Below are 24734 nucleotides of genomic sequence, written 5' to 3'. Positions count from 1 at the left end.
ACACACACACACACACAACAAAAAAAGGCCATCACCCCACAAAAAAAAAACAGCTTCAGATTCATCTAAGTACATACCATGCAAATCCCCTGGAAACCAACTGAAAAGTGGAAAATAAGGAATACAAACTCACCGTGAATTCTGTAACCTGAATTGAGCTTGCAAGTTCACCAAATAATCCTGCTTCCTTGTACGTTTCAAGAATGAAAGCAACACATGATGTTGACTTTCCATCACTATAAACCCAATCATCCTGCTCGGGAATAGTCAACAATTCAGCAAAAGAGGATCCACGCTTTTCAACTTCCACAAGAACATCAGGAAGACTAAGGTTCTGCATGGACAAAATGGATCAGCATGTAGTACTATATTTTATCAAGTCCATGATAGAGGTCTGCACTAACTTATTTTGCTTGAGATATCAGAGAGTTAACAAAGCAGAGTACATTTTCAGTGTAACAATGGTTTTATGTCATCAACCTTTGTAAATACAGTATTCTGATCTGCTTTAAATTGGTTACTAAATGGAGAAAAATAGTATCCAACCAGCTGCTTTAATAGTGTTTTGTCCACTATTTTGTTCTCAACAAACAGAAGCATCTCACAATTGTGATCATACAAAAACATAACCTGAGTTCCGAGTCGCTTGTTCAAGGCTTCATTCCACATGTTAGAAGCATACGCAGGCTGTAATTGGTTCCAAACAGTCATGACAGAAGCAACCTGCACCAGGCATCACTAAAACATCAGCAACAATTACATAAAATAACAGGTTAAGTTTCAATTTGCAGGAATTTTTTTATCAAGCTTTTTTAAAATTTCAATACGAATAGGAGCAACAAAGAGCGAAATCTCGGTGGATGGTGGTAGCAAGGCCACTCTGCCACTTTCAACTTCAATTTGCAGGAATACAGTAGCAGCTATTCAGCAAACAAAAACCAAGTGCCACGATGAACCACTTTATCTATAACTGCCGGCCATTTTTACTTGCTTAATGTCATTATCCTCTCTTCCCATCCCTCACCCTTCATCCGCCTAAATTTCTGATTTCAATTGTCCTTCTCATATTCATAGCATATCACATAGAGTGATTTCAAGCTCATTCATGACTCTATGGTGCTTCAAGTTTCTTACAATGAAACAAATACCAATTCAGCTCTCACGAGATGCTAACCTATCATTTATTCACCGCTTAAGCGCATATGCATGCTTCGTGGAGTTCTAAGGAACACTTGACTCATACTAGAATGTTATAGCAGTCAAATGAAGCTCCAAGAAGAAATTGATGATAACATCAAGTTAAATCCAAATGGATATACCCTTATGGAAATCTAGATACTATTCGATACATGAAACCTGCAGCTGAATGGTCTGCGTGTGAAATGCATGCATTTACCCAAATTCATTACATTTGCTAACATTATTATTTCACTAGCTGAGCAACTAAATACGCTGAGGTCTATGTTACCCGCTCTTTGAACTTATTTTATTTATTTGTGAGGACATAATTCAGCAAAAGAACAGCTGACTATAGTAGCAAATCAGAGGAATCAGGAAGTAAAGGACCGCATGAAAGAAAACAGCTTCAAAATAATACTTCAAACACAAATTGTGAAGACTGTAATATGACATAACATGCATTACCAGATGAGCATCCAAGGGTGAGGGGTAATTTCCATCAATTGTGTCTATCCAGCTAAATATTAAGTTGTGGTAACCATAAGGTTGGCCATCCATGCTTTTTGCATATTCCCAAGCAGCAGTTTCATTAAACTTGGCTCGGAGGTCAGGGTGCAAAGGGAGCAATGCAATATGTGGATTGGAATCATCTTTTGACAGCTCAAACTCCCACCACTCTTCCCATGGCAGTAGAGCAATAACATCTTCTCCCTGAAAGGAAATGTGAAGAATAAAATTGGTGCAAGTATGGTATAGAGATTACGTTACTAAGTATATGGCCATTCATGCTTAAAGTTTTCTTATATCTTCAACCTGCCCACCTTCCCCAATTCCAAGCTGTCTGGGCCAAGATGAATACCCAGAACTACAGCGTACACACTCAAGTTGTTAACCATGCGCCTTTGAATATTGTGTTGTGTCTATTGCATGCCCACAAGTTGCTACCTAGTTAGTGGTGCTTAAAGTTTGTGCAAATGTTGAATAGGGATCATACCTTTTAATGTGATACTCATACAACGTGATATTTGAAGTCAACGTTGTAATAGTCATACTAATATCTAAAGCTGTACACTCATGAACTTAGATGCTTTTTCCCCCCTAAGTTTGCTGATTTGAATATCACTCTAATACTTTAATCAATTGTTCCAACATGTCGCACTTTTATCTCTTTCTTTTTTCATTTATTAGGAAAACAACTTTTTATTCCCTAAAAGTTTAACTTTTCTATCAATTCTCGTTATTAGTTCGGTAAAATTTCAGAATTCCCTGAACATAAGTTCTGAAGTTTTTAACAAAACATGAACGAGAAAGTATGAAAACAGATAGCGAATAATAGTAGCAAAGTATGATAAAGACACCACAAAATAGTACACAAGTAAATAATCTTTTAAAACAAAAAAATGGATCTATAAGGATTGCCAAAATTAAAATAATTCTGGCGAAAGTAATCGCATTCCCTCAAAATAAGGATGTAAATGTTTTATTAACATGGAAGAAGAAAATTCCCGTAAACAACAACTGAATGTCTAAGGATTTTCAAATAAGAAAATTCTAGCAACAATAAGTCATGGAACAATTATATTACTTTTAATCTTGAAATTGAATTCTCAAAGTTGTGATTGCTTATTTGGAGAATGTTAAACGATGATAGGAGATAAGCAGATGAGAAGTTAATCAATAACATTTCTATCACTATAAAAAGACTAGAGAAGATCATAAAAAAATGCTAGCAGCCTAGTACAACGAGAAACAAAAGCAAATTTGCACAGTATGAGATAATTTTCTCGATCTCCATTCTCCTTCTATTCTTCCGGTTCTTTACTCTGTAACAGACTTTGCCCTTGCTCCCGAAGAAAGAAAGAGTAAATACCAAAGAATAACATAACGTGAAAACAAAATAGTTTAGAACACTACCTTGTCATTCTCATTTCCAGATTCGCCAACCCATAGTTTTCCTTCGGAGTCTCTCAAGCAAACAGCAGAATGGCCAGCATAAGCTCCTGATACCCATTTCTCTAAAGTCTCAAAACCACCCCAGCGACCTCTAATTTTTGATAATGCAAGAAAATCTCCAGAATGTATGTCATCGGTAGTAAAGTTGGTGACCCATGGCTGTGGACGTTTTTCAAATGAAGCACCCATATGTTTCTTTAGAAAACCAATATTTGAGTTCTCACCCCATCCAGTGTTCGTGAACAAAGGGAGAACATCCCAGAGTGCTGAAAGGGTTCCTAACATTCCTGCTTGCATTAGGAAAATTGAGATACCTTTATGTTTGACCTGTTTCAAATCTATTCCATTAGTCTCATAAATAATTCTTTTAGCTTCATTTAAGTAATGATTGGTACTCACATATTCTAACTCAGCTTGAGACTCCCATTCTTCAATTTCAAGGGTATGTTCACGAGACAATAAGTAGTAGTCCCATGTCACGCGATATGGGGTTGCAAAGATGTAAAGATCCATACATGTCCAACTGTGTGCATTGCTCACCTGCATAATGTTTTAATAGGATTACAATCATTGGTATTAGGATAAGTACAAGAATCCCACAGATCAAGCACTGGCATTAAATTGGGAACTCTTTCCAAAGAAGGCACAAAGAGAAGTAAAAAGCAGGTAAAATTACAATCCATGAGTTGCTTTATCAATAACCTATATCAAATATATACATATGCAGATAACAAATACTCATCATTAATAATAATGTATACAGATCATGCTTTACAAATTGTTTTCGTTCTCCATAAACACCAATAACATTGGCATTTGCAACATCGCTAAGCACAGTTTCCACTAAGTTTTTACCAACATAGAATCAATACAAAGACTAAGATTCTATAAAAGATATGTCGCATCCACAGCCTGCGGCAAAGTTACAATGAATAACATTAGGCAGATATAAGTCAACTTTTAGAGATTCACATGAAGAGGGTAGAGCAAATAATCAAGATCATCTTACTTCCACATGATCTTTTTTATCTATTTGGCAACCAAATCGACAGATATTTAATATAAAAAAAACAGACATTTAATAGCAAAGGATAATTAGGACCAGCTACAAGGACTTATCTTAGTCAACTAAATCGGGGAATCACCTAGATCAGAATTCACAGTAAATACCAACTCAAGAAATACTTAACAGAATCAATGAATCAATCAACTATGCCTCCATCCCAGCTAGTTGTGTTCAGCTGTAGGAATCCTCTATATCCATTCCACTCCATTTGGGCCCATTTCTTTTTCAATACAAGTATATAATTGTATTGTAAGGCATATTATGGGTTCTATTCTCTTAACCTAGAGGATCTCATATTCAAACAAGTCTTTAACCAGACAAAACAAAAACAAGCCCAGTAATTTCCCACAAGTGGGGTCTAGGGAGGGTAAGATGTATGCAGCCTTACCCCTACCCTAGAGGACAAAGAGGCTGTTTCCGATAGACCCTCGGCTGAAGAACGGATGAAAAAAGTAACGGCAACAAGTAGGAATAACAACAAGATAAAAAGACCGAAGCCAAGAAAGCAGTTAAACTCTAGGTAGTAATAGCAATCTATGAATAAAAGGATATCATACTAACACTAATACTAGCGAACTGGGTAAGACAAAGAGATACACTCGACTACTTACTAGCCTTCTACCCTACTCCTCGCCCTCCACACCCTCCTATCTAGGGCCATGTCTTCAGTCACCTCCAGCTGCGCCATGTCCCGCCTAATAACATATCCCCAAGACTTCTTAGCCCTACCTCTACCCTTCGTGATACCCACTGAGGCTAACCTCTCGCACCTTCTGACTGGGACTTCTATACTTCTCCTCTTAACATGCCTGAACCATCTCAGCCTCGCCTCCCGCATCTTTTCCTCCACAAGGGCCACTCCCACCTTATCCCGAATAACTTCATTCCTAATCCTATCCAACCTGGTATGCCCACACATCCACCTTAACATCCTCATCTCAGCTACTTTTATCTTCTGGAGATGAGGGTTCTTGACAGGCTAACACTCTGCTCCATAAAGCATAGTCAGTCTAACTACAACCTTGTAGAACTTACCTTTAAGTCTCAACGGCACATTCTTATCACACAAGACACCGGAAGCGAGCCTCCACTTCATCCATCCTGCTCCAATACAGTACGTGACATCCTCATCAATCTCCCCGTTACCTTGTATTATAGATCCAACGTACTTGAAACTACATCTCTTGGGGATGACTTGTGTATCAAGCCTCACCTCCATGTCCGCTTCCAGGGTAACGTAGTTGAACTTGCACTCCAAGTACTCCGTCTTGGTCCTGCTCAACTCGAAACCCTTAGACTCTAGGGCCTGCCTCCAAACCTCCAGTCTCTCGTTAACACCACCCTGTGTCTCGTCAATTAGAACTATGTTATTAGCAAATAACATACACCATGGCACCTCTCCTTGAATGTGTCGCGTCAATGCGTCCATCGCCAAGGAAAATAGATATGGGCTAATAGATGATCCCTGGTGCAACCCTATCACAACCGGAAAGTGTCCCGACTCTCTTCCCGCTGTCCTAACCTGAGTCTTAGCTTCATCATACATGTCCTTAATCACCCTAATATAGGCTGCTGGAACCCCTTTAGCTTCCAAGCATCTTCAAAGCACCTCTATCGGGACCTTGTCATAAGCTTTTTCTAGGTCAATGAACACCATATGCAAGTCCTTCTTCATCTCCCTATACTGCTCCACCAATCTCCTCACAAGGTGAATGGCTTCTATAGTCGAACGCCTCGGCATGAAACTGAACTGGTTTTTAGAAATGGACACATTGTTCCCCACTCTCACTTCAACCACCTTCTCCCAAACTTTCATCGTGTGGTAAGCAGCTTAATCCCGCTATAATTATTGCAACTTTGGATATCGCCCTTGTTCTAATACAACGGAATCACCGTACTCCAACTCCATTCCTCGGGCATCTTCTTCGTTCTAAAAATGACGTTGAACAGCCTAGTGAGCCACTCCAAACATGCCCTACCCGCATTCTTCCAACATTCCACAGGGATTTCATCTGGCCCGGTTGCTCTACCCCTGTGCATCTTACGCATAGCCCCTCGACCTCCTCTACTCTTATGCGCCTACAATAACCAAAATCCCGACGAATCTCGGAGTGCTCCAAATAAGATCATTACTATTAAACACCACACCTAATGTAAGTATAACAATAGCAACTAATCCTTATTCAAAAATACAAAGCACAAGGAAACAACTTTTCAGAATTCAGACCCATTTTACAAAAGCAAAAAAGAAAAATAGATAGAATGAGACCTTAATATGAAGGGTGCCTCCACCAAATTGACTTTGGGACTTATTGTGAAGCTCCAACCAAGCAATATTCTTGTAAAAGCAAGCACCTTTCCACTCCAGTATATTATTTGAAGCAACCCCAACAAAAGTGGGCATGAGGTCCACAGCACTGTGGAGAGAGTTGAGGATGGGCCATGAGACCTGTCTTGGTAAAAATGGCAGAATATCCTTTGGATGAAATGGTACTTTGAACCCATGTATCTGCCGCCATGGCAATAAACAGCAGAGGAATAAGAAAGTGACTAATAGGCTGTGATTCTTCAATATAACAGCCATGGCTTTCTGCTGTAGGAGATTCTTTGTTCAATAAGTGCTATGCTTATAAGGAAAATCGTTGTTCCACATGCTTCTAACTTTATTTCATTCATTTACTTACAAAAAGATATTTTCTTTCCAATTTCATTTATTTCGAGTTTCTGACCCATTTCATTTATTCAGTTTCCTTAATTCTTAATCGATAGATATTACTTAAAAATATTTACGTTGTCGTCACTACAATCACAAAATAAGTTTTCATAATTCAAACAAAATGGGTTTTCGTCAACACTACGTAATAGTGACAGGAAAGACAATTCTGTGAATATTGTTGGATTTGTTGCTTCTTCCTTTGAGCTTTCTAGATGTTTGGTTTAACTGGGAAAAAAAATACAATTTTTATACATTTCAAAAGTATTTTAAAACTAGTAATCTTAAATACTTCATTGACATTTTTATGGAACTCATCACCAAGGATAAAACGATAAATAAGTAAAAGCTAAAAATATAAAAAAGTACATTATTTTTTAAGAACTAATAAAAACGAAAATATCATAAAATAAAACAAATGGAATAAGAGAGTTTTCAAAGAAAATTAGACGCGCTATAATTCGAGTCAGTGACTTGCACATTTTGGTAAGAAACGCTTCTGTAATTTCCATAGCTGCTTTTTTTTCCTGTGAACTAATAAGCAAATTGCTTATAATCAAAATTCGTCTCTAAATATTTAAATATCATACTAGAAGAAAAGTTGATTGGTGGATTGTTGGTCCACTTTATAAGTTTAAAATGATTTCTTTTTAGGTTTTCCTTTTTTTATTTCCGTCATGGGATAGGGATTAGCCTCTAGTTTTGTTGTTTACATTCCCCATTCTGTTTTGACAAAGTTTATGAGAAAATTTCACTTTATACCTATTAAGCTCAAATTATTTATCTTTTAATACCCATGTTCAAACTATTTATCCTGTCTATCCAGTCGGCCCAATTTATTTATCCGGCCCCCATATTTCACGCGGTCCAATCTACCCATCTCTTCCTTATCTTCGATCCAGCCCATCTATTTCACCCGTCCCAAGCTTCCCACGCTTTTCTTCGTTCTTTAACAGTTAACAAGTAGAGTAGAGTACAGTTTCCAAATCTCCATAGCCAACCGATGAGAACGCAAAATTGAAACACATTCGAGTTTTAAATTTTTTCTTACGATTCCGTTCTATCTCTTCGTCTAGTACCTAATTTTGGGTGACATATTTGCTTTGGGTGAAATTTTTGCTTCTAAAGGTACATTTTAGTGAAAGTGGGTTTTCAAAATCATAGGATTTTTGTGTTTTCCTTTGTACTTTTGTGAATCACTGTCTATGGGTTGTTGTTTTCTCTATGGGTCGGAAGCATTGTGCGCGTAGATGGTGGCGCCGTGGACAATATCATTCTTCAACACAAGTAGCTGCTGAATCCGTTGGCTCAGCCATGTCTGTTCCTAGTTTTTCCTTATTTTCTGATTCTCAGTCTCCATTTAGTCGTAACCCTAGCAGTAGTCATGTTGAAAACACAACTGAAAATGTAGAATTAGAGGGTGGAAAAGGCAACAATATTAATGCTTCGTTAGTCGATGAAACTCCCTACCTGTCATTACCCGACACAAATTTCGAACCAGTCATAGAAGGTGTTCCTGCGACTGATAAGGGAAAAGGTAAAGTTTTGAGGATTATGAGTTAGGGGGAAGCCGACGTGAATCCATGCCTAAAACAGAGACTCAACCAGTAGATGTTGATTGTAGCGATGATTCTCAGTTAAAGAAGAAAAAAATTGGTGTCGCACCCAAGAAGGTAATTTTCTTACAATTATGATCTTTGAGATTTTTAATGTATAATACATTGTTATTTTTGATTTCCTATTATGCTTTTGTATTATGTTATAGTTATAGTCAGTTGTGTTAATTTTAAGTGAATTCTATTTCTTCAAGTTCATTCTGTACATTTAAGAGAACTGTTGTAAATTTATTACGATTTCCATTTATCTGTTTATTCCAGCTATCCGCTTCATCAATGTTCAGTGCGATGTAATAGTGTTTATAGCTGTCAAAATCCATATAGACAGATTAAATTAATGTTTTGCTTGCGTTTTAAAAAGGGTCACTGATTCAGTAGCTGTTGTAGTCAACCATATTTATTGAAGCCAGAGCTGCTCTGTGTGATTTCTGATTTTCAGCTTTGCATTAGATGGTTTTGTACATGATTTAGTGTTTAGCCAATTGACAGTGGTGGAGAGAAGCACTGAAGGAATGGGACCATGTATGTTAGGAGTGCAGAATGAGCTTTTCTTTATAGGTGGCATTGTGTGGATGGGGTCAATGGGCGAGAAGCGCTGGTACTGTAGCATAAGTTCCTTGTCGAATATTAGCTATCTTGTAGTGTAATTTGATGTGAGTTTATGCTATTCTTTTACTTCCTTAGTAATCTCAAGAATATGCAAGATGAAAAGTATTTTGCTACTATCCTCTAAAATATGTATTTGATAGAATAGTTTCCGGATACTGTATATTTAATAACTAAGTTTCTTTTGGCTTTCCCTCCCTAGTAATATTGAGTATGCATCTTCAAATGAAACAACTTAAAGTAAGTTTATGCATTGATGGTCACTTGGTATTGCTGCAAATTATTCCCACACTATTTTTCTTTTGTTTCTTTATAAGTAAAATTTCCTATCTCCATGTTCAAGACTATTGGACACAGAATTCATTTAAATGATAGTTCTAACCTTTTGGACATGTGCTGGTGGATGCGAAAAACCTGTTTGATGGTGTTCATTCTTTGCACTCTTATCTCCCTGCATTTATCTTCTTTATCCGATTGTTGCGTAACTGGTGTTTTGTTGCAGTGGCAATGGCACGCATGATGTTTCCCATAGAAGTCTTGTGCCTATAGACATAGATTATGTGTGTCATGTGATAGTTTTTATAGTTATAGACAGTTGTTTGAACAACCCCGTACAACTATTTACCCTGTTAGTATAGCTATATACTATCATATGCTTCTGGATCCTTTTTTAGCTATCTTCGCTATTTGTTTTTCCTTTAATAATAGTAGTATCGTACAGTATCTTGAAAATACTTTATAGCTGCATTCCTTTTTGCTTTTTCTCTTTATTCCTATCTGTTATGTAATAGTAGTATAGTCATTTGTAGTTGCCGGAAATTAGTCAGTAGAATTGTATACCCTGCTGGTATAGTTATATGTCGTGTTGGTATCGTATGGTAGTTGTAATATTTTTAGTTGGTTTAGTTGCATTTCAAGTGAATTCTATTCCTGAAATTATTTTATATGAACATGTTTTGCAGTGTTGGGATTTCCTTGTACCTATGGACTTAGATTATAAACCAAAGGTTGATTGGGATACCAACTGCCATGTTATTCATCAATTGAAAGCGAATTTATCAAAGAGGCAACTTCGACTGTTTAAGAAAACATGCTTTGGCTATTTTTTGGATCTGCCACCAGTTATTGTGCAGATTCGGGTTATGCACCATTTGCTTATTAGAGAAGTACATCATGAGGTGAAAAATGAGATGCGGTTTGTAGTGAATGATTCTAGGTTGCGCTTTGGCTTGGGTGAATTTGCACTTGTTACTGGGTTGAAATGTAAGGGTGATACAAGTATAGAGAGCATAGCAGAGAATAGGTTGATTTTAAAATATTTTGGGACTGCATCCGTGACATTTGCCCAACTAGCAGACTGTTTTAAGAAGAAGAAATGGGAAACAGATGATGATGCGTTGAAGATAGCAGTTCTTTATTTTGTGAATAGCTTCTTACTTTCTCAACTCAAAACAAAGGTTATTTCACGGTCTTACATTGACTTGGTTGAGTGCGGTGATTTTAATAATTATCCCTGGGGTATAGATGTTTATAAAGCTACAATTAACTCGTGTTCCAACAAGTTTCAAGATAAGCCTTCTTTTTATAGACTCGGTGACTTCCCGTTGGCTTTACAGACTTGGTTGTATGAATGCTGCCCAAGTTTGGATGGTCACTTTGCTGATCATCTTGGAAACAAACTTCCACGAATTTTGAATTGGGTAGTCATGGGTCAAATACCGAATGAGCGAGTTGTTTTGCGAATGTGTAGCTTGCAACGCGAGCAGGTAATTTTCTCATAGTTTTATTGCCTCTCTTAATGTTTTGGTACAGTAGTTTAGTCACAGTTGTAGCAATATCCCAGTTCAGTGATATACTCTGTTGGTATACATGTATACTATATTGGTATCATGTATACTATATCCCAGTTCAGTGATATACTCTGTTGGTATACATGTATACTATATTGGTATCATATGTTAATAGGGATCTTTTATCTTTCCATACTTTATTATCATTTCTATTTCTAACTAGTGTGCTTAATAATTGCAGCTAAAGAACATCACCCCAACTGATGATGAGAAGCAACTATTTGATGTGCGTGGTCTAAGCTTTGAAATTGAAGTTGAGTGCACTGACAGTCAGCCCGATAGCTTTCAGGTTTTTGGCACTCAATTACCAAAGACACAAAGTATGCATGAAAGTACTGGAAGTGATTCCCAACCTACCAATGCTGAGGTAATGAAGGAGTTACAAGCTTTGAAGCTTTTTGTAGAGAACAAGTTTGAGGAGGTGCTTGCAGCTATTGGTAGGCAGTCAATGAAACCAGAGGGAAATTCAGCGGTATTGATCTTTTATATAATATAATGCTATAGTATATTGTTCAAAGATGCAATATATGCTTATAGGATACTATTGCATTCTTTACTTTTAGTGCACATAGTATTCTTGTAATATACATAATACTAAAATTGTTAGTTTCTCATTTTCAGCATAAGCAACAGGATAATGATCCTGACTTTCGTGAGATGCATAATGATTATGACCAGTTTGAAAGTGGCCACGTTGGGAATGATCCTGTAGTTATTGGAGATAGCACGCCCAAAGCACCTTCTAGTATGTAAATCACAGATTTGATCGATTTTTTTTTGCTGTTGTTTTTTATGGTGTTGGTCAAGTGGATGTTGGTGGCAGTAATGTGAATTTGCCTTCTGGTAATGTCTTCTATATATAACTTTTCATTCTTTTTTTCTAAATTTCTTAACTTTGTATATTTATTTATTCACTAGCATTTTCTAATTTAAGCTCCATGTCGACACGGGGGTGATCTTCACTTGGATTCTGATTTTGAATATACTAATTCTCAAATTGATCTAATTGCTTCCATTACACAAGGAGGGAGATGTAATGTAAATCAATCAGAAAATGAACCGACAACTCGTGCTGTAAATAAATCTAAACCTGATAAGTTGGTATCAAGAAGTATTGTCCAGATACAAACAGATGTTGAAACTACTCCTGCAGTTTTCACACGGAGAAGGCGCCCCGCAGCTGTAAAACAGTCGCCGTATAGGAATGACTGGCAATCTGGTGTTACTGCAGTTAGGGGATCCTCGAAGGTTATCAAAGGAAGATTTCCATTTGTAAATGACATTTCAGAGACTGTTGATTTTAAGCTTACGACTGCATTCTCAAACTTTGTTGAAGCAAACATGCAATTGGGAGAGTGCGTATTCTTGTTTTCATTTTTTCTTAATGTTTGTTGTTATATTTCTTATCCATATCTTCTTTTATACGAAATAGGGAAGTGTATTTACCTGGTGATCAAAAGCTAGAGCCTTGTTTTGACTTTGAAGTTGAACAGATTGATGATAAGACGTTTTTCCATACCTTAAACTATTCTGGCAGGCCGCTCTCTAGTTCGGTATGTGTACTGCTTTTTATTTTTGTTGTTGTAGTAGTTCATTCATATTGTTAGTGGTAGTCATGTTTTCTTCCTCTCTTTTTTGCAGCACTTGAATATTATATTCTACTATCTTAGGAAGAAGGCGAAATATGGAATTAATATGCCAATCAAAGTCACAACTACAGATACTCTTTTTAATAATAGCATTCAAAGGGTTTTCACAGAATTTTTTAAAGGTGGAAAACAAGATCATTTGATTGATAGATCAGACGATATCATGCAGTACATGAAAGGATTTAGGATGCATTGCAACACTCTATGGCACCGGGTTGATCATGTCTTTTTTCCAATTAATTTGGCAGAAAGTTGGCATTGGATATTGGGGTGTGTGTCATTCCACAAGAGATGTTTTTACGTATATGACTCGCTACGTAGTCGAAAGCACAAAAAAGCTATTCAAAAGGTGGCAGAGGCTTATGCTTTGTTGATTCCCCTATTTCTAGTTAGTATTGAATTTTATAACCAAAGAAGTGACATTGTAGTAGAAAATGGTCTGCACATGGGAAAGAATTTGACTGATCCTTTTGAGATTGAACTGATTACAAATCTGCCAACACAGCAAAATTCGTAAGAATAGTTACTTTATTTATTACTTTGTTTTCCTCGTTCATATTAACATTTTCACTCCTAATTGATTTTTATATTCTATTCATTTGTTTTATTTCAGAGATTGTGGAGTATATGTTGCTTGCTTTGCTGAGTATATTATTGAAGATCTTCCAATCCCTGTTGCCAATTTTGATGTGGATGGTCTTCGAGCTATGTTTGGTATACTGTTGTGGCACTATGGGAGGAACAAGCAGTTGCATGGCGAATCAAGTGAATCTGAGGCTCCAGTAGCACCTAAAAAGACTCGTGGAAAGAAACGCAAGAAGTAGTATAGGTCTCTTTTTGGTTTTAGTTAATCGTATCATGAAAACTTTGCAGGATTTTAATAGTTTTTGGTGAAGTATGGTATTGTTAGTAGTAAATGACCTTCTGCTGATTCAAGACTGTAGGAAACTTGTGCCTTTATAAAATATTTCCAGCTGCTAATGTTTCTTTTGTCATATTTAATTATTCTGGTTCAGAATATGTGGTATAGATTTCTTCAAGTACATGGGGGTTATCAGTTTAGTTATGTCTCTTGATGCTGAAAATTTGCTGATTTTGTTTCTGATTTCAGCTTGTTTTATTAGGCTTTTCTTAGGCTTCTTCCATAAAGTTGTTGGTTTATTAGGATGCCGAGGTCCATTCCTTTGCCAGAGGGTAAGGTTTAATGGATTTTGCAAGTGAAAATTAGGGGCAGATGAAGCGAAGTTAAATGATCTGCTTTCGAATGTGATGATGGTCTAAGCTTTATTGTACATCTGTAGTTTTAGCATAGATGGTGTATTAGTGCAGTAGAAATATATACCAATCAAGTATACTGATATACCATTTAGGTATCACATTTTATTTGACTCACCTTTTTCCCTGCAACAACTAGATGTAAGTAGTGACATGAGTTGCAAAGCGTGCACATTTTCGGTATCACGTTGTATCTGGTGCATCATTTTTATTTCTGCGCATATTTTGTTTTAGCCATATTAGTTCAATACCACTATATACCAGTGAGGTATACAAATATAACATTTGGGTATCACCTTGTATTAATGTACCTGATGATGTACAATAACTGCATGTAAATGGCTTCCAATTTGTTATACTTCAATACATACATGAGTTGCAAAGCGTGCCCATTTTGTTAACAAAGTATGTACAAATGTTGCATTTGCAGCACCACTTCTATTTCTGCACATATTTTGATACTAATAAGATATACATATATACCAATAAGGTATACAGATATACCACTTGGGTATCACATATATATTTTAGCATTTTTTTTCCTGCAGCAACTAGATGTAAATGCATCCCATTTTTATATACTAAAATAGAAAATAATGATTCTTATTTAAAATACAAGTAGCCATATAAATTTGTTGCCAAGAAGTAATTTCGCAAAGAATCAACATACCAAATATATGTCTAATGCAAGAAATGCATTTTATTTCTTTGCAATTCAAATGCTATGATTCTATGATATATGAGTTCTATAAAAACATTGAATCGTTATATCAATCTCTCTTTGGAATATTTCGGCATGTTCTCCGGTTGTGTCCTTTTCTCTCGCATAGTGCACATGTAACTGTATTTCTTTTCCAGCCTCCTATGCCTCTATTCTTTTTAGGTCTTCCTGGTTTGATTTGTCCTTTTGGTGGCAGTACCACCTGCGAAGATACATGTTCTGGAATTTTCCACGTTGTTTCATCAGGCAATGGATTTACTGGTATCTCATATGTTTTCAGCAAGTAGTCTATGCTGTAGTAATCCGAGCAATACTTGTATGAATCTATATGGAATTTTTGTATAACTGCCATTGCATGTGGACATGGAATATCGTCTAGCTAAAACCTCCCACAAATGCAGTTTCTTTCATGTAGGCACACCACATTTCTTGTTTGGCCATCAATTACTAAATGTAAGAATTCAGTTGATGGCAACATCTAGTATAATTTTAATTAAGAAAAGTCATTAGCTATATGAAGTAATAGTATTTTTTAAATAACAATATTCAATTGTTTAGTGAAATCACTAAGGTAAAAAAGTAAAAATACAGTACATGCAGTGTTTTTATGATTTTGAAAATGCATACCGTCATCATCTGTGATAAGATAGTATTATCTGCCAATATTTTTTCATACTTTGCACCTGTAATGACCCGACCGGTCGTTTTTGGAAATTACACCCCGATCCCCCATTAACTGTTTCCCCTAAGTTTATTTTTGCTATTTTGGTCTGCCGGGACGTTCGGTGTTGAGTTTCGGAGAGTTTTGGGACACTTAGTCCCTAAACGAAAGCTTAAGTGTTGGAAAATGGTCCGTAGTCGGAATAGTGTGAAGAAGACCTCGGAATGGAAATCCGATGGTTCCGTTAGCTCCGTTAGGTGATTTCGGGGTTGGGAGCATGTTCGAAATGTATTTTGGAAGTCCGTAGCTCATTTAGGCTTGAAATGCCGAAGTTTGTATTTTTTGAAGTTTCCAGTCCGATAGTGAGTTTTTGATCCAAGGGTCGGATTAGAATTCCGGAAGTTACAGTAGTTCCGTCATGTCATTTGGGATGTGCGTGCAAAATTTCAGGTCATTCGGACGAGGTTTGGTTAGGTTTTTGATCGAAAGCGTGTTTGGTTGGAATTTGAGGTTCTTAGACTTGAATCTTTGATTAATTTGGGTTTCCGGCGTTGTTTTAGGTGTTTTAAGGATTGGTACAAGTTCGAATAAGGTATTAGGTGGTATTGGTGCTTTTGGTTGAGGTCCCGGGGGCCTCGGGATGATTTCGGGTGGTTGACGGAAAATTTTGAAGTTGAATGAATTGCTGAAGGTTCTGTCATCTGGTATTTCCGCTTCTGCGGCTTGGGAAGCGCAGAAGCGGAGCCGCAGAAGCGGCTGGACCACAGCAGGAGTCAAATTCGAGTGCTTCTTCAGTTTTCGCAGGTGCAGAAGTTTAAACGCAGAAGCGGTAATGAGTCCGCATAAGCGGCAACCGCAGGTGCGGTGAACGGGCCGCAGAAGCAGAAATCTTGACGTTAATGAAGAACCGCTGAAGTGGCTCGTGGTCCGCAGAAGCAGGACCGCAGAAGCGGTCCCTTGTCCGCAGAAGCGGAAACCCCTGGTTAGAAATAGAGATGTCGAGGGTTTGAGTTCATAAGTTGCAAAAATCAATTCAGAGCTCGGTTTAAGGCGATTTTGAGTGGGATTTGAAGTGAAGATCACTGGGTAATGTTTCTTTGGTCCCTTCTTGTTATGTTTCATCATTATATAGTTAAATCCACCATTAGAATTCGAATTCAAGGTCAAAAAAAAAATTTGGGAAAAATTGGAAGAAACTTCACAGACCTAATTATTGAGTTTTGAGTGGGCAATTGACCTCCAATTTGGGAGATTTTTATATGGTTAGACTCGTGAGAGTACGAGGGTTCTGAAAATGTAAAAATTATTCGATTCCGAGATGTTGGTCTGAGGGGCATTTTGGTCATTTTACCTATTTTTGTGCCCTAGCTCTAAATTTAATAGTGGAATCAGTTGTTTGCAATATTATTTACGATATGTAATTGAATTGAATAGATTTGGGCCATTTGGAGTCGGATACTCGTGGCAAAGGCGTGGTTTCTATTGATATTGAGCCGGTTCAAGGTAAGTGGCTTGTCTAACCTTGTGTGGGGGACCTTTTCCCTTAGGATATGAGATGTGGTAATTGAGTGTCTTGTACGTGAGGTGACGAGCGCGTACTTGAGCTAATTGTTGAAAAATCCGGTTTTTACTTAAGATATTGAGACTGAGTTTCCTTCATATTTGCCTTGTTTTACTTGTAGTTATAACCTGTGCTAGATTAGAAAAGCATGTTTAGTTGATCTAACTTGCCTAATTGTTTAAGTTGCCTTGACTGTACTACGTGAAGCATGCTAGGCTAGTACTACCTGATGTTTGCCTTTTGTACTTCATTTCTGAATATCTTCTGGTTGTGGTTCCGCATTTACATTAGGACTACGGATGTGGGATTCCGGTAGATCCCCTGCACATTTACTTTGGGACTGCGGGTTCGATTCCCGATAGATCCCCCTGCACTTTTACTTTGGGACTGCGGGTTCGATTCCCGATAGATCCTCCTGCACATTGATGGTTGGACTACGGGACGGTATCCCGGGAGATCTTTCGGATGTACACATATGATGGACTACGGGACGGTATCCCGGGAGATCCACTGGACAGTTGAGAAAAAGGGGCTACAGGACGGTATCCTGGTAGACCCTCATTGTTACCATTGGTATTGAGCTGTGTTTATTCTGTACTCGTGTAATTGTTATAGCCTCGTTGACTTGTCTTATATCACTGTTGTACTTATTATATCTGTCAGATTTTTATACTGTTAAATTATTATTACTATTATATATTGTCTCAGTAGGGCCCTGACTTTCCTCGTCACTACCCAACCGAGGTTAGGCTTGGCACTTACTGAGTACCGCTATGGTGTACGCATGCCCTTCCTGCGCATGTTTTTCATGTGCAGATCATTCAGGTACCTCCACTCAAGCGCACTATCAGTGAGGCAGGAGGACTACGGAGACTTCGAGGTAGATCTGCTGTGTCCGTAGACCGACGAGTCTCCCTCTTACTCTATCTTTAGTACTTAGTTTTCCTTCTTTCGGGTGTTAGAAATTCTGGAGTATGGAACCTTACTATTCACTTCTGTAGCCTGTGTTGCCCGTGAGTTTCCGGGTTTTGGGAGTTGTTTTAGGCTTGTGATATTGAGTTGTACTTGCCAAGCGGCATTCCGTACAGTTTCCTTTAGATACCTGATTTGATTTTCTCTATTTTTCCGCAAGTATTATATTTCCGCAGATGTTAGGCTTACCTGGTCATGGGGACCAGGTGCCGTCACGACATGTTCACGATTGGTGAACTAGGGTCGTGACAAGTTGGTATCAGAGCTCTAGGTTCATAGGAGTCACGGAAGACAGCCCGGTTTACTAGAGTCTCGTTGATCGGTACGGAGACGTCTGTACTTATCTACGAGAGGCTATGTAACCGTTAGGAAAATTTCACTTCATTTGTTTCCTGTCGTGCGAGATTTTTGAACATCAATTCTAAACTTCCGACTTCTATTCTCTCACAGATGGTGAGGACACGTGCTACTCGAGATGATCAGACACCCGCGCCCCCTACTGCAGCCGTCAGAGGCCAGGGCGGGGGTAGAGGCCGAGGACGCGCGTGTGGTGCAGCCAGGGCATCTGCGCGAGCTGCAGCCGAGGTACCACCAGCAGACCCAGCCGGAGTTCAGGCGCCCGACGCGCCTACTTCCACTACTACTCCAGCCCTTCAGGAGACTTTGACTCAGTTCCTGAGCATGTTTGGTACGTTGATTCAGGCCGGATTGATTCAGGTTGTACCGACTACTTCACAGATCGGGGGAGGGACCCAGACTCCCGCCGCCCCCACTCCAGAGCAGCGAGTTCCCATTGGTCAAGTTCCAGGTTTCATGGCGACACAGCCTGTGGCCCCAGTTCAGCGGGTGGTGAGGACCTCTTGCCAAGTAGGAGACAGGTGGGTCCAGGAGAGAGGGGGCAGACGAGGTCAGGAGGGACAGTATAAAGGGGTGAGTGGACCTCGTAGACCGGGGAGATATACTGGTCCTTATTTTGGAGGCAGGGTGCGTCACGGTAGAGGTTTTGTGGGTCAGCCAGCTCAGTTTGCATCGCAGATTTCACAGGGTTTCAGGTGTTCAGGGGTCTCGGCGTACCCGTACCGCACAGTTCCCACTGCCACGTCAGTCGCGAGGTTGCTTTGGGTGTGGTGACATACGCCATGTGGTGAGGTATTGCCCTAGACTTGGGAGGAGTGCACCTCTACACACTTCTCGGCCACAGCGCGCCCCGCAGAGTTCTCAGGCTTTTGTTACAATCCCAGTTGCTACCCCACCTACCCGTACCGAGACTATTGCTTTCGATCCTATCATCACAGGTATTGTCGTGGTTTGTTATAGAAGTGTATCAGTTCTATTCGATTCAGGCTCTACTTATTCTTATGTGTCTTCTTACTTTGCTCCGCATTTGGGTGTGCCTCGGGATTCTTGAGTGCCCCGTTTATGTTTCTACTCCTATGGGAGATTCTCCTGTTGTGGACCGTGTTTATCGGTCATGTTTGGTTACTATTCGTGGTTTTGAGACCAGAGCAGACTTATTGTTACTCGATATGGTGGATTTCGACATTATTCTGGGCATGGACTGGTTGTCGCCCCATTTTGCTATTCTTGATTGTCACGCCAAGACCGTGACGCTGGCTATGCCAGGTATTCCGCATGTCGAGTGGAGTGGTACTTTAGATCACACTCCCAGTAGAGTTATCTCTTTTCTTAAAGCTCAGCGCATGGTGGAGGAGGGGTGTGCCGCGTATTTGGCTTATGTGAGAGATGTTAGTGTTGATACCCCTTCTGTTGATTCTGTTCCAGTGGTACGGGATTGTCCCGACGTATTTCCAACTGATCATGCCGCCTTTAGGACTCGATACGGTCATTACGAGTTCCTCGTTATGTCATTTGGGCTGACCAATGCCCCTGCAGCTTTCATGCACTTGATGCACAGTGTGTTCAGGCCACTACTTGGAGGTTTGCATATTCTACGGTTATGAGAATTCACCTAAGGGTTGCTATAGTTCTCCTGAAGTGAGTTAAGTGAAAAGCTTTTAAGTGATGAAGTGTTAGCCTATTTGCGGTTCCAGAGCTATGACGAAATATGTGGCATGTAGGTGCAGTGAGTGGTATGGGATTCAAAGTAAAGATCAAGTAACAGCTCGGTGTGGACAGAGATGTCATGAGCTCGGATGAGCAAGAACAAAGGGTGGGATGTTTAAAGTAAATTGGTATTGTCTTCAGCGTCACCTGAGATCGATGCGTTGTGAAAGAGGCTTTGCATCCTGGTTAAGGATTCTTGATCGCTTTTCAGCGTTAGTGCGGCCGATGGTTTAGATGTGCGAACCCATTATTCATTTCGGAAGATTGTGGGAGCGAGTCCCACGGGAAGATTGTATAAGTGTGCCATGTAGTCACTTGATTGATTAAAGATTTAAACCAAGTATGAGGATTGTGGTAATATCATTAATTTGAGAATTTATGCCGGGAGGGCACTCTGTTTGTTGGGTTGTGAACTGAGGAGGTTACTCCGGTTATGACGGTTGTTCTTATGTGTTATGGGGAAAAGGGAGTTACTATGGACCTTTGAAAGGTTACTAGCCTAGTTGGTGCAATCAGAAATTGGTTTGAAATCAGTGGATTGATTTATATGTGAACAGGGCTTTATATCAGGCCAGTTGTGCTCGTTTCAGCGAGCGTCCCTTATGGAGGAACAGTCGGGGTGTTATTTTGTCATCAGCTAATCCAGGTCATGATGTATTGCACTGTATGAGTTATGAGACGGCTTGGTAAATTTTTATGTGTTGAAGTTCCGTGTGGCGATGATGTTAAATGAGCAGAATGGCTCTTGAGATTCAAATCTTGTATCGCACCCCAGTTGTGCTCGAGTTTGTGGATTATAGCGTTATATGTCTCCCAGGGAATGGTGTTATACACTTAGCATGTTTACGACTGATGTGTAGTATCTTGTTGTAATGAGCAATTTAGCTCGAGGTACATCTCCTTATGTGAGCTCCATGTGTGGATCGGGTGGTACGCCGCCACGGGTATGTTATTTGGATCGGGTGGCACGCCACCATGGTTATGATTGCTCGGATCGGGTTGCACGCTGCAACAGTGTGATGTTCAATACGGTTCCCCATATCTGTTTATTGTGTTTTGTTTCCTATTTTCTGGAGGAAGTTCATATTAGCTGTGCGCCCGCGTCGCATGTATGATTCGCGAGCGGGGTAATTGAAATTTCTTTTCAGAGTTCATTTCTTTTCAGAATTCATTTTTTTCCTTTTTGTATCGCATTTTAATTGGTAGCCTATTGGCGCATTGTGTCATCATATGAGACTTTTGGTTATGTTGGGGTGGCTTATTGTCTGAGCATTCGTACTGGGTGAGACGAGATTGTTGGATTTAGGATCAGTGCAATCTGATTATGTGAAATATATTAAGAGGCAAAGATCATTAATTGGTTCAAAATGAGGTGATGTTTCTTGTCAGGAGTATAAACTCAATGATTGGTTGACTCGGCAGTCGATTATGAATTTCCGCACATCTCTCCGCTGCGACGGCATTGAAAGAGTTAGAGTGAGACCTGTGTATGTCATGGGGTGCAATGAGAGCGTCAGATTCGTGGAATTTTTGACTAAGTCGATCAGGAAATGTTACTGTGGTCCGGTGAGTAAAGTGATGCGAGGTGTGAACTTCAGCAAGTTATGCAGCCATGTTTGGGTATAGCGTGTAGTGAATGTTATGGTGATCTTATGTTGGAAACAGGTCGGGCATAGAATTCTGGATGTTGGAATTGGGCTCTAAGGCTTATTTGCTTGAATAAAAAGAAATATCTTCAGAATTGATCGAGCTGGTGTGCTCAACTGAGTTATGGTAGCACGGTAAGGTGCATGAGGAGATAAACATTGAGTCATGGAACTGGAGGGTCTTGGGATCATTTCTTGCCACTGGCGGAGTTTGCTTACTACGATAGTTATCAGTCCAGCATTCAGATCGCGCCGTATGAGGCTTTATATGGTAGGAGGTATAGATCTTCGGTGGGTTGGTTTGAGCCGGGTGAGGCCAGGCTATTTGGCACAGAGTTAGTACAGGATGCATTGGAGAAGGTTAAGACGATTCAGGATAGACTCCGTACAGCCCAGTCCAGACAGAAGAGTTACGCGGACAGGAAGGTTCGTGATGTTTCATATATGGTTGGTGAGCGGGTTCTGCTTCGGGTCTCGCCCATGAAAGGCGTTATGAGGTTTGGGAAGAAAGGAAAGTTGAGTCTGAGATTTATTGGCCCTTTTGAGATCTTGCGGCGAGTTGGGGAGGTTGCCTATGAGCTTGCCTTGCCTCCCAGTTTGGCCGGAGTTCATCTGGTATTTCATGTTTCGATGCTCCGGAGGTATCACGGTGATCCGTCTCACGTGTTGGATTTCAGTTCAGTCCAGTTGGACAAGGATCTATCCTATGTTGAGGAGCCAGTGGCTATATTGGACAGACAGATCAGAAAGTTGAGGTCAAAGAACATTGCTTCAGTGAAGGTTCAGTGGCGGGGTCAGCCGGTCGAGGAGGCGACTTGGGAGACCGAGCAGGATATGCGCAGCCAGTACCCTCATCTTTTCACTACTTCAGGTATGTTCTCTATGCTCGTTCGAGGACGAACGAATGTTTAAGTGTAGGAGGATGTAACGACCCGGCCGGTCGTTTTTGGAATTTACGCCCCGATCCCCCATTAACTGCTTCCCCTAAGTTCATTTCTGCTATTTTGGTTTGCCGGGACGTTCGGTGTTGGGATTCGGAGTGTTTTGGGACACTTAGTCCCTAAATGAGAGCTTAAGAATTGAAAAATGGTCCGTAATCGGAACAGTGTGAAGAAGACCTCGGAATGGAAATCCGATGGTTCCGTTAGCTCCGTTAGGTGATTTCGGGGTTGGGAGCGTGTTCGGAATGTATTTTGGAGGCTCGTAGCTCATTTAGGCTTGAAATGCCGAAGTTTGAATTTTTGAAGTTTCCGGTCCGATAGTGAGTTTTTGATCCGAGGGTCGGATTGGAATTCCGGAAGTTGCAGTAGCTCCGTCATGTCATTTGGGATGTGTGTGCAAAATTTCAGGTCATTCGGGCGAGGTTTGGTTAGGTTTTTGATCGAAAGTGTGTTTTGTTGGAATTTGAAGTTCTTAGGCTTGAATCTTTGATTAATTCGTGTTTCCGGCGTTGTTTTAGGTGGTTTAAGGATTGGTACAAGTTTGAATGATGTTATGGGATATGTCCGTAGGTTTGGTTGAGGTCCCGGGGGCCTCGGGTGTGTTTCGGATGCTCATCCGAGCAATTTGAAGTTTGGAAATGTTGCAGAAAGTTGCAGGTCTGAATTCCTTCTTCGCGTTCGCGTAGTAGTAACCATCCTCTCATCGCGTTCGCGGCCACTCTCCCGCGTTCGCGTAGTGTAAGTCTGGAGAGGGGGGCCCGTTCCTCTTCGCGTTCGCATAAGATCACCCGCGTCCGCGTAGCTTCACTATTTCCTCCATCGCGTTCGCGTAAGCCTTGTCGCGTTCGCGTAGTTCTTGATCCCCTGGCCTTCGCGTTCGCGCTCCTCCCTTCGCGATCGCGAAGGGCATTTTTGGGCCCTGATATTTTCCTTCTTCGCGAACGCGTGCTTCCTATCGCGTTCGCGATGCTTTAGACTCCTGAACAGTACTTAACATTTCAAAAACGAGGTTTTGCCATTTTTATCAAAACTCAAGGTTTGGAGCTCGGATTTGGGAGCAATTTCAAGGTTTTTTCAAGGGCAATCACCGGGTAACGATTCTCTACTCTCCTATGACTAAAACCCATTAATCTAATCGCAAATTCACCCTTTAATTTCGTGTTTTTGAATGGGAAGTGGGTAAACTTCTTAGACCTAACTATGGGGTTTTGAGGGGACATTTGACCTCCGATTTGGGAGATTTTTATATGGTTAGACTCGTGAGAGTACGAGGGTCCTGAAAATGTAAAAATTATTCGATTCCGAGACGATGGCTGGAGGGGCATTTTGGTCATTTTACCTATTTTCGCGCCCTAGCCTTAAATTTAATAGTGGAATCAGTTGTTTGCAATATTATTTACGATATGTAATTGAATTGAATAGATTTGGGCCATTTGGAGTCGGATACTCGTGGCAAAGGCGTGGTTTCTATTGATATTGAGCCGGTTCGAGGTAAGTGGCTTGTCTAACCTTGTGTGGGGGACCCTTTTCCCTTAGGATTTGTTGTTTGTTGATTTGAGTGCCTTGTACGCGAGGTGACGAGCGCATACTTGAGCCAATTGTTGAAAATCCGATTTTCTTAAGATATTGAGATTGAGTTCCTTTCATATTTGCTTTATTCTACTTGCACCTATAACCTGTGCTAGATTAGGAAAGCATGTTTAGTTAATTTAACTTGTCTAATTGCTTAAGTTACCTTGACTGTACTACGTGAAGCATGCTAGGCCAGTACTACCTGTTGCTTGTCTTTTGTACTTCGTTTCCGTGTACCTTCTGGTTGTGATTGCGCATTTACATTGGGACTACGGATGTGGGATTCCAGTAGCTCCCCCCTTGTTTGTTTACTTTGGGACTGCGGGTTCGATTCCCGATAGATCCCCCTGCACTTTTACTTTGGGACTGCGGCTTCGATTCCCGATAGATCCCCCTGCACATTGATGGTTGGACTACGGGACGGTATCCCGGGAGATCCTTCGGATGTACACATATGATGGACTACGGGACGGTATCCCGGTAGATCCACTGGACAGTTGAGAAAAAGGGGCTACAGGACGGTATCCTGGTAGACCCTCATTGTTACCATTGGTATTGAGCTGTGTTTATTCTGTACTCGTGTAGTTGTTATAGCCTCGTTGACTTGTCTTATCTCACGTACTTATTATATCTGTCAGATTTTTATACTGTTAAATTATTATTATTATATATTGTCTCAGTAGGGCCCT

At 40.1% G+C, this 24734-nt stretch overlaps 1 protein-coding gene across 5 annotated transcripts in view; it reads right to left on the bottom strand.

Moving 5' to 3' along the window:
• The window catches only part of LOC109228993, a 31824-nt gene extending 24599 nt beyond the window's left edge, over nt 1-7225 (bottom strand). For 2 of the 5 annotated variants that reach the window (XM_019394282.1, XM_019394281.1), the window contains exons 1-6: nt 6468-7218; nt 3532-3672; nt 3094-3459; nt 1645-1890; nt 631-723; nt 134-334 (exon numbers count right to left, since the gene is read on the bottom strand). In XM_019394282.1, the coding sequence (XP_019249827.1) occupies nt 134-334; nt 631-723; nt 1645-1890; nt 3094-3459; nt 3532-3672; nt 6468-6782 (1362 nt within the window). In that variant the 5' untranslated portion in view covers nt 6783-7218. Of the gene's footprint in view, nt 1-133; nt 335-630; nt 724-1644; nt 1891-3093; nt 3460-3531; nt 3673-6467 lie in introns of all 5 variants that reach the window. The other 3 variants (XM_019394283.1, XM_019394284.1, XM_019394280.1) reach the window with 3 other exon arrangements.

Source organism: Nicotiana attenuata, chromosome 7, assembly GCF_001879085.1.
Source record: "Nicotiana attenuata strain UT chromosome 7, NIATTr2, whole genome shotgun sequence".
NCBI classification, from domain to species: Eukaryota; Viridiplantae; Streptophyta; class Magnoliopsida; order Solanales; family Solanaceae; genus Nicotiana; species Nicotiana attenuata.
Note: the sequence above shows the minus strand (reverse complement) of the source record. Positions and strands in the feature narration are given on the sequence as shown.